This window comes from Thamnophis sirtalis, unplaced genomic scaffold (assembly GCF_051295495.1).
Source record: "Thamnophis sirtalis isolate CommonGarterSnake01/CBP01778 unplaced genomic scaffold, rThaSir2_p1.2 scaffold_9, whole genome shotgun sequence".
In the NCBI taxonomy this organism is placed as follows: domain Eukaryota; kingdom Metazoa; phylum Chordata; class Lepidosauria; order Squamata; family Natricidae; genus Thamnophis; species Thamnophis sirtalis.
In genome coordinates, this window is record NW_028261389.1 from 53,473,155 (window position 1) to 53,487,615 (window position 14,461).

At 38.2% G+C, this 14,461-nt stretch overlaps 1 protein-coding gene across 27 annotated transcripts in view; it reads right to left on the reverse strand.

Annotated features, from left to right (window-relative positions):
- The window catches only part of NRCAM (neuronal cell adhesion molecule), a 134,004-nt gene that overhangs the window by 54,003 nt on the left and 65,540 nt on the right, over positions 1–14,461 (reverse strand). For 20 of the 27 annotated variants that reach the window (XM_087723606.1, XM_087723601.1, XM_087723583.1 and 17 more), the window contains 5 exons: positions 12,618–12,806; positions 11,491–11,508; positions 6,208–6,313; positions 4,034–4,239; positions 3,635–3,757 (listed from right to left, as the gene is read on the reverse strand). In XM_087723606.1, coding sequence (XP_087579732.1) covers positions 3,635–3,757; positions 4,034–4,239; positions 6,208–6,313; positions 11,491–11,508; positions 12,618–12,705 — 541 coding nt within the window. In that variant the 5' untranslated portion in view covers positions 12,706–12,806. Of the gene's footprint in view, positions 1–3,634; positions 3,758–4,033; positions 5,769–6,207; positions 6,314–11,490; positions 11,509–12,617; positions 12,807–14,461 lie in introns of those variants that run through there. The other 7 variants (XM_087723600.1, XM_087723597.1, XM_087723590.1 and 4 more) reach the window with 2 other exon arrangements.

Below are 14,461 nucleotides of genomic sequence, written 5' to 3' on the forward strand. Positions count from 1 at the left end.
CTGAACCAGATGCCTAATCAGCCTCCCCATAGTCAAGCAGCTAGGCATTCGCATGAGACCCCTCAAGTGACCCATCTGTTTTGAGCAGGTAGATGGCACACTGATCGGTGGAGTACCATCCACCTTAGTCATGGAAGTGGTCACATTAGAAATGGGGCGTCATTGGGAACTCATCCAATTTGTCGTAGCCCCCAAAATGAATGAGTCCATCATACTGGATCTTCCCCGGCTAGACAAATGGGGACAAACCATCACTTGGGAAGGCAGCTATAGAAAGCTGACTATAGGCGTTGGGCCGCTGCCTCCTGTAACGTCAGACCCAGGCCAAGTCTCCATAAGACACGGCAACAATAACAAGCCACAAGCTGCCACCCCTGCAACATAGGCCCCGCACAGTTATCTGCAAATGCCAAAGGAATACCGAGACCTAGTGGGGGGTCTTTAGTGAAGAAGATTGCAACCTTCTCCCTCCTCACTGCTCCACTGTCTGCAATAGAGTTTAGCAATAGCAATAGCAGTTAGACTTATATACCGCTTCATAGGGCTTTCAGCCCTCTCTAAGTGGTTTACAGAGTCAGCACATTGCCCCCAACAATCCGGGTTCTCATTTTACCCACCTCGGAAGGATGGAAGGCTGAGTCAACCCTGAGCTGGTGAGATTTGAACAGCCGAACTGCTGAACTGCAGTCAGCTGAAGTAGCCTGCAGTGCTGCATTTAACCACTGCGCCACCTCGGCTCTATGTACCAGTGGTCAAGCTACCAAAGCCAAAGCCAAAGATGTACTCCATGACTCCAAGAGAGATGGAGGAACTAAGGAGGTACATTGATGACACTTAGCAAGAGAGTTTATTCAACTTGCAAAGTCCAAAGTGGCAGTCCCAGTACTCTTTAAAGAGAAGGATTGGGGGGGGGGGATGAGGCTCTGCATTGACTTTCATGGAATTAATGCTGTGTGCATGGAGACCACCTACCCCTTACCCCTCATGAAGGATATACTGAACCACGTGTCCAAGGGCAAAACCTTCACAAAGTTAGACCTGAGAGAAGCCTACTACTGCATACAAATTAGAGAAGGGGATGAGTGGAAAACTGCACTCCCTTGGTAACTTCCAATTCAAAGTCATGTCATTCGGCTTACAGGGAGCCCTTGCAATATTTATGCAACTAACCAACGAAGTGCTGCATGAATACTTATACCAAGGGGTTCTAGTCTACTTGATGACATTCTCATATTCAGTGAGATTTTAGCGGAGCATGTGAAGCTAGTGCGACAAGTAGGGAAAAAGCTTCTCACTGCCAAACTGTACGCGAAGCTGTCAAAGTGTGAATTCCACAAAACCTCTCTGAACTGCCTCAGCTAGCAATTATCTAGCAGAGGGGTGGAAATGGATCCAGGGAAGGTTACAGTCACTCGGGCCCTTGTGACCTCTAGGCTGGAATACTGCAATGTGCTCTACATGGGGCTGCCCTTGAAGAGCATCCGGCGACTTCAGCTAGTCCAGAACGCGGCCGCGCGAGTGATTGTGGGCGCACTTCGGTTCGCCCACATAACACCTATCCTCCGCGAGCTGCGCTGGCTACCTGTTGATCTCCGGGTGCGCTTCAAGGTGCTACTTGTCACTCATAAAGCCCTCCATGGTAGTGGATCTGCATACTTGAGAGACCGCCTCTTGCCAATTACCTCCCTGCGACCAATTAGATCGCATAGATTAGGCCTCCTCCGAGTACCATCTGCCAGTCAGTGTCGACTGGCAACCACACGGAGGAGAGCCTTTTCAGTAGTAGCTCCGACCCTTTGGAACGATCTCCCCGTGGAGATTCGTACCCTCACCACCGTCCAGACCTTCCGCATAGCCCTTAAGACCTGGCTAGCCCGCCAGGCCTGGGGATAAAGATAATCTGTCCCCACCCGAATGATGAATGAATGTTGCTTTTATTTTATCTTTATGTACTATTTTGTGTCTATTGTTTGTACCCTCCCTTCCCCCATTTTATGTAAGCCGCCCTGAGTCCCCTCAGGGAAAAGGGCGGCCTATAAATGTTAATAAACATAAACATGAACATAAAGTAGTCCTCGACTGGCAATCCCCGCACACTCGCAGGCAACTTTAAAGCTTTTTGGGGTTTGCCAACTTTTATAGACAGTTTATCCCAGCATTTGCAGAAGTCGCCCTGTCCTTAACAGAATTGTTGAAAATGAGGTCCCCTCCAACAAAGCAAAAACCAACTCAACCTCTTGCTTGGACAATGGATTGCCAAAAAGCCTTCGAAAAGTTGAAGAGACTCTCTGCCCAGGAACCAATCCTGCAGCACCCCGATCCAGAGTGGCCATTCTTTATCCAAGCCACTGCAAGTGATGTAGCAATAGCAGCAGTACTACTGCAACAAAACCCAAAAGGACAACTCCTGCCATGCGCTTATATCAGGGGTGAAATTCACAAGGTTCTGACAGGTTCTGGAGAACCGGTAGTGGAAATTTAGAGTAGTTCGGAGAACCGGCAAATGCCACCTCTGGCTGGCCAATCACTCCATGCACATGCGGAAATGTATGACTAGTTTTTTCTTTTCTTTCTTTTTTCTTTTCCGCTATAATTTTGCACCAGTGAGACTAAAACCAATTTCGTTGTATTTATTTTGCACAATGACAATAAAGACTATACTATACTACTATACTAAACTCCTATCATGATTGAGGGTAAGCAACGCTCCAAAATTAAGGACATCCTGGATTCGCACACACATACAATGGCATCACACAATACCTAGTTGCTTGGAAACACCTGTCCCCCTATCAGAATGAGTGGGTTACTAAAAAACATGTTAAGAGCCCCCAACTTACTGAGAAAGTTCAATTTACAGTATCCCGAGAAACTCAAATAATTCACTGTACTGTTTTCTCTTTGTGCTTATTTTTCAGGTGGATTTCTCCTATTCCTAGGGAGGCAACATGTCAGGTCCCATAGATCCCTATTGGGATGCTATCATTCTGGTGGGGATGGGGCCTGGGTGCATTCCTTTGCTTATAGCCTTTTTCCTGATGTCTATACGTATATCCTGTACTTTGATTTACCTTCTTGGGAATGTAATGAGGGAGGACCATCTGTTTTGTCTCAGTTCCAAAGCCTCCTGCAAGAGATGCCTGAGAACAGTTTCTTATCACATTCTCAGCCTCGATTCTGAAAACAACTTCGTACCTGTGGATTGGCTCATTCAACATTGAACTGAGGGGAGGGGTTTCTAACTGCGTTATCCTAACTGAATTAGGATCTCAGATCCTGCTTCTTTTGTCTTGCAATATTATTTTATTCTTTCAATAAAGGGTTCCTTTTGAAATGTTAATTGTTTCAAGAGTTCGCTTTCTTGAACGGAGAGTAGAGGCAGACCCTTCACCCACAATGTAAGATTTCCCTTTGTTGAAGGATCAGGGCTTATCAATTATTTTGCAGTCCAAATTATTATAAGCCTGCAACAAAATGAATTCCCAATGAATCCTAATTTCAACTGATGTGTAAAATAGCAAAATAAACCTCTCCCATATGTCTTATTGCTATAATCCATAGATCATCAGAAATAGAAAAACTGAAAATATAATTTTAGTTTTGTAGTTGCATATGGGTTTCAAATGTAACTTACAGTTATCCATCCAAAATATAATAGGTGGTGGTAACCCTGCTGGTGGCCTGCAGGGAATAATTGTATATTGACCTTCAGTAACTCTTATTGGAACTAGCTTTTCTTTAGTCCACAAAGGAGATCCTACATGGAAAAACATACCGTCATTTAGTCTTAGGCTTAAAAGAAACAACCAGGAAAGGAAAATACTATTAATATAGCATAAATATCAGACAAAATGAAATTTATATTTAATATTTATATACAAGTTAACAAACAGAATGGTATTCTTTCTTAGGTAGGAATTTGATTTTGATGAGTGATATAGCCTGTTACAGAAAAGCAAGGATTTCAAACAGAGAGGGAAAACTATTTGCAAGAACTGAGAAGAAATAAAAGTTTCATTAATATTAAACTTACGGGATGCTCTTATAACAATATTATTGGAAATTGCTGCTCCAAGCACATTCCTTGCTGTACACTGATAAACACCTTCATATAATTCTGCTTTTCCTCCATTTTCTTCAGTAATTAAATTTATTAAAAGAGTTCCTGAATGAGGCTTCATTCTTATTCGTGAATCTTTATCTATATCAAAGTGAGTTCCATTACGTGTCCATGAAAAGCTATCAATAAAATAAAAACACTGAAAAAAAACTTTATTAAGAACACATCTTGTTTTAAGAAAACGTACAAATTATAATAGTATAAACATAGTAGTAGTAGTAGTAGCAGCAGCAGCAGCAGCAGCAGCAGCAGCAGCAGCAGCAGCAGCATTGTGAGAAGCAAAGATAACAATTTTCTTAAAACACTTATCTCTATTTAATCCTTTTTAATTTTCTTTTCATTTTCTCCAGTTAACAAAAAAGTCAAGTATGGGCAGATTTCCATATATTGAAGGCTTATAAACTGGTTCATATACATCAAGTAATAATTAAAGAGTAAAAATTCTTAAGAAATGTGTTATATTCTTCTTATTACTACAATAGTTTCCTCTTCAGAAACTTTGTGATTATCTATTAAGACATCCTTTTTCCCCCCCTGAAATTCATATATTCCTTTCAGAATTTTTTTGTCTTCTCCACTGAAATTTGTACCATCTAATTAGGAAATAATATATTTTCTTAACTCTTTTATTTTTAAAGTAAGTAAAATCACTCTTTACTGGTTGCTGTTTATAGATTGTGAAATGGAAAAACCTTTGAATTTTTTTTTGCATACAATATTTTTAGCAAAGTAAAATTAAAAATACTGATCATGTTGTATAATTATTTTGACATATAGGACAGTATACAGTATGACCCAGTGGTGGAATTCAATTTTTTTTATTACCGGTTCTGTGGGCATGACTTGGTGGGCATTGGGAGGGGAAGGATACTATAAAATCTCCATTCCCTCCCCACTCCAGGGGAAAGGTTACTGCAAAATCCCTATTCCCTCCCGATCAGCTGGGACTCGGAAGGCAGAGAATAGATCGAGGCAGGGACAGTCAGACGTGGTATTTACTGGTTCTCCAAACTACTCAAAATTTCCGCTACCGGTTTTTCAGAACTGGTCAGAACCTGCTGAATACCACCTCTGATATGGCCTGATTAACAGCTTTTTCCATATACAGCAGCCAAATCATTAAGATGTTCTTGGGTTTATGCTTATTTATAAGACAACTTAAGAAAGCATGTTCTTAATTCTGGAAGCCCAAATATGATTGAACAGAGATAAATTTGAGATGTTAACAGCACATTCAATGATCAGGATGATGTATATAGTACTACCACCACATTTGATCAAGCTTAGTCCAACATACTGAATCCAATGACAGGTTCAACCATCCTCTCGCCTTCTGAAAATGGAATAATGTATTTAGTTAGACCACAACTACTTTGGCCACTTTGATCTGGATATAAATCAGGAGCTTCTTAGCAATGGTTCTAGTTATGAATGTTAACTATTTAAAATAAAATAATTAAGAAACAAGTACCCTGAACGTTGAATAGTACTTCTGAATCTGATGGGAGCCATGCTTTGAACATATAAAGGATGTTCTTATACACACAACACACACACATGTACACATGCATGCGTGCACACACAAACACATATTCCATAGTATTACAACAATGATATTGAATTACTTTCCTTTCTCCTGCCACCCCTCCTGAAAGCACAGCAGAAGATGACAGTAAAGGAGAGCGCCTTTGAGGCATAGGCAAAGTGAAATGTAGGAAATATTTCCTTTTAAAGGAAATAATGTCAAAATGAAATAATTTCAGAGACAAACTTCTGACAGAACCATTTAGAAACACCAGTTAAGTATTTACATGATGTATTTTGATCTGGAATCAAATTTATCCTTGTATCTATAAATTATTGGGTCACCTTCATAAAATTTAGATAAGGTTCCAGTTATGGGAATGAGAGAAAACCTGATTATCCAAACCTATTTTGTTCAGGCATACATAAGATTGCATTATAAAAATGACAATAAACTTATGTATACAAGACAATCAATCCAGTAATCACTTAACAATAATGTTTTTCTTTGGCTGTATGATATATTATAAAAATCAATGGATGAATACAAATCTAGGACTTACGTAGGAGATGGTTTTCCTTTTGCTTCACACTGTATTAAAATATTCTCTCTTGGGTCAATAATATAATCTTTTGGAGACTGTTGTGTTATTGTTGGAGGCTGTGACACTTTTTAGAGAAAGTGATCAAAGAGAAAATGGGAAAATACATTTTTATTCACTGGTTTTAAATTCCTCTTTCCCTTCAAGAGCCCAAGATGGCAAACAGAATACTTCCTTCCCTAGCTATATCCACAAGAACAACCCTGTGATGTGAGTTGGTTGAAACAAAGTGACTAGGCCAAAGGAAGCTAAAGATAGGCTTGAACCTGAATCCCCTCAATCCTAGTCCTACAAATTAACCATATCTCTAAACTGATTAAATAATAGTAAACAAACATTTAATATATTGAAATCACACTTAAACCCACAAGGGAATAAGCTCTTCTCAAAAGAACATGATCATTACATGACTGTAGAACTGCATTCTAATACATGTAAAACAATGTTTTCTACATATAAAATTTTAGGCAATTCAACTAAACTACCAGTTTATACCAGTCACCATTCTAGCACACACAGTGTATTATAAACAGTTGTTCTTATAAACCAAAACCGGTACTTACTTGCCAGGAATAACTGCTATTTTGTGTATTTCTATATTCAAAATTTATTCTTAACTATCCAATAAATCATGAAAAGAACTTAGCTCAGTATTATACCAATGTATTATACAATTGGCCTGGTTGTTATGTTTCAGAGAGCATCAGTGTATACAAAAAAATGTCTACTTCTAGAAGATACACTGAATTTTTCATTAGTGTTCCCAACATTAAGGGAACTCAGTGCATTATCAGATGCCAGGCTAGCATCTTTCTGGATAAGGAAATTGACTCAATTTGTTTAACTATCCAGTAAATATCTCTAATGAGACTGGCAATCAATTCATGAGAATTAAATGAATTGTATTTTTATATAACAGCAAGTTTTCACATTGTCATATGTGAAATGAATTAATAACTAAACATATTAATATAGAAAAGCTCTGATGTGAGAAAATAATTGTGAGATGAAAACTGACCTCTTAAAGTGATTGTGCTTAGAGTGCAAGGCACTCTTTAAAGTGCAGGAGAGTTCATTACTATTCAGGACTATTCAGGACTGTTCCTGTTGTCTCAATTCCAAATTCCAGTGATTCAGACAACTAGTTTGTAGGATAGGATCTATGCCTAAATATTGATGATCAACTGGAAGGGCTAAATAGTTAAAAGAGTAAGTGCACAAGGCATGCTAGGGCATATTTTGCACTAATTCCTATTAGAAAAGTATTTACTCTTTGTCTATGGATATTCTCAATCATTCAGGTAATGGTTGTCCCAATTGTGTTTTTCCAAAAGGTTTTGCGCAAGATGACATAACAAACTATAGCCTGCCACAATCTGATATTTAATGACAATTTCTATTACTATCTAAGTGGCATTTAGAGAATGTAATGGATAAATATTTCCTAATCCCTACCACTTCAGCTTGGGGAAAAAAAGGATTGAATCAATCCCAGGTGGCACAGAAAAGCTACTGCTTCCCCAGTGCCTTTCTGTCCCAATTTTATTCTGTCCTCTATCTACAGGGAGTAGAAACAGCAGTAGCTATGGCTGATGAGGCCCATTTTATCATCTTGGAAGTAAATTAAATAGTCAATGATTGTAAATGTCATATTTATGGAATGTATCTAGCAAAAAGATGATTGTGTAAACCAGAGTGATCTATAACATTTTGCTCTCCTCAAGGAAAAGAACCAGATATTTCAAGCAAGCGAAGTATTAAGCCTTTTCTTTTTCTGCAGAAACAGTATTTCTTTTGAGTATTTATCATACAATGCATGCATCTTATTGATTAAAATACAGCTATGCTATATGGGCTTTTGTATGCTGGTAAGATTCATATGTATGTCATATGTATTGTGCTTAATAAAAAAAACTTTAATGTGTTACATTTTAAGAAATATCTCTATTGCTTATTTTATTTGTAATATGTCTATGGAGATTCTTAATCATTCAGGTCATGTTATCCCAAAGGTTCTTTTCTATAAGGTTATGTTAGAATTGAAAAAGTTTCTTGGATGAGAAGTGAAACATTTTCAAAGAAAAGATTTTCAAAGAAAAAAAACAAGAAAATCCAGTTTATTTGTAATACATTTTTTTACTTTAGTAAAGAAGTAAAAGAAGTATCCTGTTTTCCTTGGTCTAACACTTTAAAACAGATAATAATACATTTATATGATTTTATGAAAACCAAAATTCTAACTGTACATGCCTATCAATCAAAATAGCAAAAGGAAGAAAGATTCAGAAAATATCACACTTTGTGTACAGATGAATATTTATCTGGAACATCAGCAACATCTGCTCCTTATGCGTTGGAATTAGACCTTGTACATTTAATGAACAAAGAGACATTTTAAATAAGAAAAATGCCTTTGAGTTTCATTTTCCAAAATGCAATCAATTCTCTAAATCCTTCTTAAATAATGTGCACTAAATGCATTCAATCCAACTTGCTTTTAAAAGTGTTTTTGTATGAGTTTTAAAGAGTACATGAATTTCTAAATGGAAAGGTACATACCATGTTTTCCTGAAAATAAGACCTGATTTTATTTTATTTTGGGCTTATTTTGGGGGATGGTCCTTTTTTTTTCATTTCAAGGCCTGGCCCAGCTGGGCATCTGTCCTGCCCATGCATGCACAGGAGGTGGCAACCATGCGGAGGCCGAATGCAGCAGGAGATAGAGGGAGGCAGGTAACTGTGTGCCTCAGATCAGCTGCCCCCATGGAGACCATGGCTGGTGCCGCTGCCATGAGGTGGAGGTAAGAGAGCATGAGAATGATCTGATAGTGTGTGTGTGTGTGTGTGAGAGAGAGAGAGAGAGAGAGAGGGAGAGGGAGAGGGAGAGGGAGAGGGAGAGGGAGAAAGAGAAACACTACTGCCAGAGTATAACTCTCTGAGGTTGGATTGGATTGTTCTCTTGCTCTTTCTCTGGGGTGGCAGTGGCAGCGCTTCAGTGCCTGGCCAGCAGAGGGTTTTTCACTCAGTTGATTTCCCTCTTTCTTCTCCCCACTCTTCTTCCTCCTTCAGACAAAAGCTGCACTTTTCATTTGTCCATTGCAGCACAGATCCCGGGATTTACTTTGAGAACGGCAGGATTTGGGGGACTGTCAATCCTTGTTTGTGGCATGGCAAAGAAGGTGGAAGGCAATCCCACCCATCAGACCAGACCAGCCTGGCAGGAAACCGACTAGTGCCAAAAGCAATTTAAAGTGTGGTGTTCAAGCCGTTCAGCTGCTTTTGGCCCCGCTTAGTTTCCCAACCCACTCCCACCAGGCTGGTCTGGTGGGGGGATTGCCTTCTGTCTTCTCCGTCATGCCACAAATGGGGATTCACCATCCCCCAAGCCTCGTCACTGTCAAAGTAAATCGTGGGCGCTGCGCTGCAATGGACAGGCAAACAGCACAGCTTTGGTCTGAAGGAGGAGGAGGAGCGGGGAGAAGAAAGTGGGAAAGCGGCTGAGTGAAAAGTAGCCCATTGGCCAGACACTACAGTGTTACTACAGTGAGAGAGAGAGAGATCCAATCCCACCTGTCTGTGTGTGTGAGAGGTGGGGAGGGAGGGAGGGAGGGAGGAAAGGAGAGAAAGATACCTGATTCCACCTCTAAGAGTTATATCAGGGCTGGTAGCAGTGTTCTCTCTCTCTCTCTCTCAGACACACACACAGAGGTTTGATCAGATCGTCCTCTTGCTCTCTCACCACCAACCATGTTTTGCACAATGGACTGCACTGCTTCATCCTCCAACCCCCTACTGCCTCGCTTTGTTCGTGTTCATTCTTCATTCTTACTTGCTGCCATAACGGAGCAGGAGGATAGATGACACATTGGTATGATGGCCAGAAAGTGAGGCGGGGGGAGGGGTAAGACGAAACAAAGTAATGGGAGTAGAAGATGAGGGCAGGGGATGGGGAGCTTTCCCCCACCAATTTACCTAAGTGCCCCATAGCCAAGCCTTCAATGTCCTGACAACTGCCTGGACTTGCGGTGACGGCGGCTCCAGAAACCTCATCCAGGATCCCACCACAACAGAGCAGGAGGCTGAGCGATGCACGTGGACGGGGCTGCTGGAGCCATTGAAAGGCGAGGCAGTTGTCAGGATGTTGATGACCAGACTGCGGGGTGCTCAGGTAAGCCGGTGCAGGGCATGGGGGGGCAGCTGCACACCCCCACCTTGCTTCATCCTTGACCGCCTTGCTTTGTGGCTGCTGCACTGGTGTATCACTCAGCCATTCGATTACGGCAGTGAGCACGAAGAAGAAGTAGCAAAGAATGAAGAAGAATGAAGTGAGGCGGTGGAGGGGTAGAGGGCGAACCAAGGTGGGGATGTGGAGCTGCCACACATGCCCCATAAGGCTTACCTGAGGGCCCTTCAGCAATGTCACCCATGCCATACCCTCACCCACCCCACCCATGGCGGCCACATGCCTTCACCAACATGCTTTCCAGCTCTGTTCTCTGCCACTGCATGCAGGGCAACAAAAGTAGTCTGTGGGACTACAGTAAAAAACTTCCAACTTCACGAGATCTTTGTTTTTTGTGAGAAGTTCGAAGGTCTGAACTATTTTTTTAAGATGACTGCCTCGTCTTGCGGCAGTTCCAGCACCTATCCAATACCCATATGCGTCCTCAGCCTCCTGCTCCACTGTATAGTATAGTATAGTCTTTATTATGATTGTACAAAATAAATACAACAAAATTGGTTCTACCATTGCGGCTGTGAGCAAGAAGAAATCGACCAGTAGCACGCAGGGTCCTAGATGGGGTTTTTGGAGTCATTGCCATGAGGCAAGCAGTTGTCAGGATATTGATGGCCTGGCTGTGGGGCCCTCAGGTAAGCCAGTGCGGGGTAAATGGGGCAGCTCTGCACCCCCACCTCCTTTCATCCTATACCTCCCCACCCTGACCCTAGCTTGGTTTTTATGTCTGCGCCTTGCCCCCCCTTGTAAAACCAAATGGTGGGTGGGACTTAACTGGGCCTTATTTTAGGAGCAGGTGTGAAAATTGGGCTAGGACTTGTTTTCAGGCTAGGTCGTATTTTCAGAGAAACACAGTATCTTTTAAATATTAATTTTTTTCTTGTATATGTTTTATATAAGCTATCATCTGTACAGAATATTACAATAAACACAATAAAATGGTTTCAGCACATAAAAATTGTATTAAGTCACACATTTTTTTTTGTAGGCTTGTGGGCAGAACTTACATTCTTCAAGAAGTTTTGCTTTTTTCCACGTTACCAGATTCAGGAAGTGAATTGTAAACATGAATTAAAGAAAATTATTTGTTAGTAAGATAGAAGTAATGAAATTCTAGAAAGAAAAGAGAAAGTACAGGCATTCATACTATAGATCTTTACTGACAACAGATACCGAATTCACTTTATCAGCAAAGAATCAGCATAGTTTTCTCACAAAATATTTGGAACTTTTGTTTAACGTTGCATTGTCAATTATAAATATTATTCCTAAATTATATGGAATAATTAGCATTACATATGCCCTTGGCTGATATGGAAATGGAATTAATGGATGGCATAATTTGTCCACTGCAAACCAAAAGCAATCGATAGACAGAACTAAATGGAAGAATAAGTAACAGAGATGGAATGCCCTGTTGTTAATTGTGCCATTTCATTATCATCTGTTTGAATACAGGAATTCCTCATTAATATTTTAATGAGAACCATTAATTCGTGTTACCGTGGAAATTATAATTCTGTGTTTAAGTCATAGGCTTGAAAAATAAATTCTTGCTGATAAAAATATAAACTTCAGCCAAAATTGTACATTTTACTACTCTCCTCTGATAGCCTTTGTAATAGAATAGTGGATTCTAAATATTCTAAACAGTGGGTTATAAGTTCTTTAGATAATTATGTGAACTGCATGTAAAACCAGAGTATATTTTAATGGCTCTGTATCTGTTCTTGCTCTAGTTGGTGTGTATTGTTGATTATTTTTAGAATATAGCCTTTTTTTCCTAATCTCAGTAATTATTACCTTTCAAATATTTTCAAATGTAGTTTGTTAAATATACTTCTTTTCATTGCTAAGTCATTAAATAGGTTACGAGTGCTAAGGTAATCAAAATGCTAATTGTTAATTATGGATATATTCTACATGCTGAAATAGCAAATGTATTAACAAGGTAATTATTAATGGATCATTATGAACAAGAATTTCCTGCAGCTAAGGAGAATGAAAATGTACACACACATATTCTTTGCAATGCTATATTGTTATACAGATTTATTCTAGGTCATCAAGATATTTGTTTACGACAATCTTTCAATCAGTATCTTTTCATATATTGTAAATTGTTAGTACTTACAATCAAGAGGTACATCCAATGCAGTAATAATTTGGCATAAAAAAAGAACCAAATGTATACTTTTTCCAGAGATGCTGTGAATATCCATTTTTACTCAGAGATGGACCATGAAACTCACTTTAGAGTTAAAGCTCAACTTTCTGTTCTTTAAGATTGCTGGAATGTTTTTACTTATTTTGTATAAGTAACCTAGAAAAGAAGCAATGCCAAACAGAAAAAGAGAAGTGAATGCTGCAATTATCTTGAATTACTAATTAATATTATATATAATATTAATATATAATATGGTTAATATGATTACTAATTACTATTACTAATTAATATGATTAATATAAAAATCAGCAAATATCAACAAATGGAATGTAATATGTAAAATGCAGGGACTCCAAATACAATTCTAATACAGTATTTTATCTTTTACATAAAAGAGGTATCAAAATTTGAATGCAGAAATTATGATGGCAAATTTGAAATATATGAAGTCATTCTTTGGTAACAATATAGCAAAACAGCAAAGAAACGTCTCAAAATTAATTTAATTTTCCTTCTTATTAGCTGAAAAAGAATACACATTCCCGTGTCTCAGACAGAACACTACACGAGGGATGGATTTGTTTCAGGGAGTTATTCCCCAGCTCTTTCCTAAGTGGAGACAGAAATTTTGAGTCCTCTTCAAAAAGAAGACAAAATATTTAGGAGCTATTTCTAAGTATGAAATTGAATTTTTTATAGGTTTTACACTGTCATTATTTTAGGCATCAACATATCCTATTCTGTCTCATTTACATTTACTCAGAGGACCAGTTTATAAATAATTAACACTTTGTTTAACAGTAACATGGTACTAAGAATGACTAGAGAACACAAGTTGCTTCTTTTTGAAGATATACCCCCCAAAAAACCAACCCAAACTATTCAATTATGCCTATTTACAGGAATGAAGTTTTCTATTTCACAGGATCCATCAGGATATTTTTTATTTTCTAAGAATATTCTATTTCTTTATTTTCACACTTTTTTTGCAAAAAAAAATATTTTTATTAAGCAAACAACACACAAAAAATCATCATCTTACATTATATCTTGTAGAAAGTGTGTCAATTGGTTACAATTAGCTTTTGTGCATCTCTTCCACAGTCATTACTTACATTCATATCAAATGTCAAAGATTCTTAATGGGTCTTACTATCACCATATCATAGTTCTCATTTGACTGAAATTGTTTTAGTGTCCTTTTGCCTAAAATAATCCATAGTTAAAAACAAAACCACCTGATGGCATTTTATTAATTATTACAGAGTCATCCAATAGCCTTAAACCTTTATAACATATTCTAAACAAAAATTAGTTGGCAAAGTTTCTAAGCCCTCTCTGCCCCCCAGTCACTGTTTACAATTTGTGTGCAGGTTCCTTTTGTTATGGTGGTACATGTATGTATCATTAACTGTATCCCTTATCCTTATCATTCTATTGTTAATTGTTATAATTAATATTTGTTAATAAAAAATCCTTTACTGTTTATATCTATTTTCTTCTCATCAAACCAACATATATGTATACCTTAGTGCCCTTATCAATTATTTATTTAATATAACAATCTATAAGTTACTAAATTACTACTTACTAATGATAAAACTTAGTTAATTTTTATTATCTACTTTCATATATTCAATAACATTACACCTTTATAACATATTCAAAGTAAGAATTAATTAATTAAATTTCTAAACCTTTTTTCCCAAATCATTATTTGCAATTTATATCCAAATTCCTTATGTTAAACTAGTACATATATATATATATATAGTACATATATATAAACTACATCTCTTATAATTAGTTAA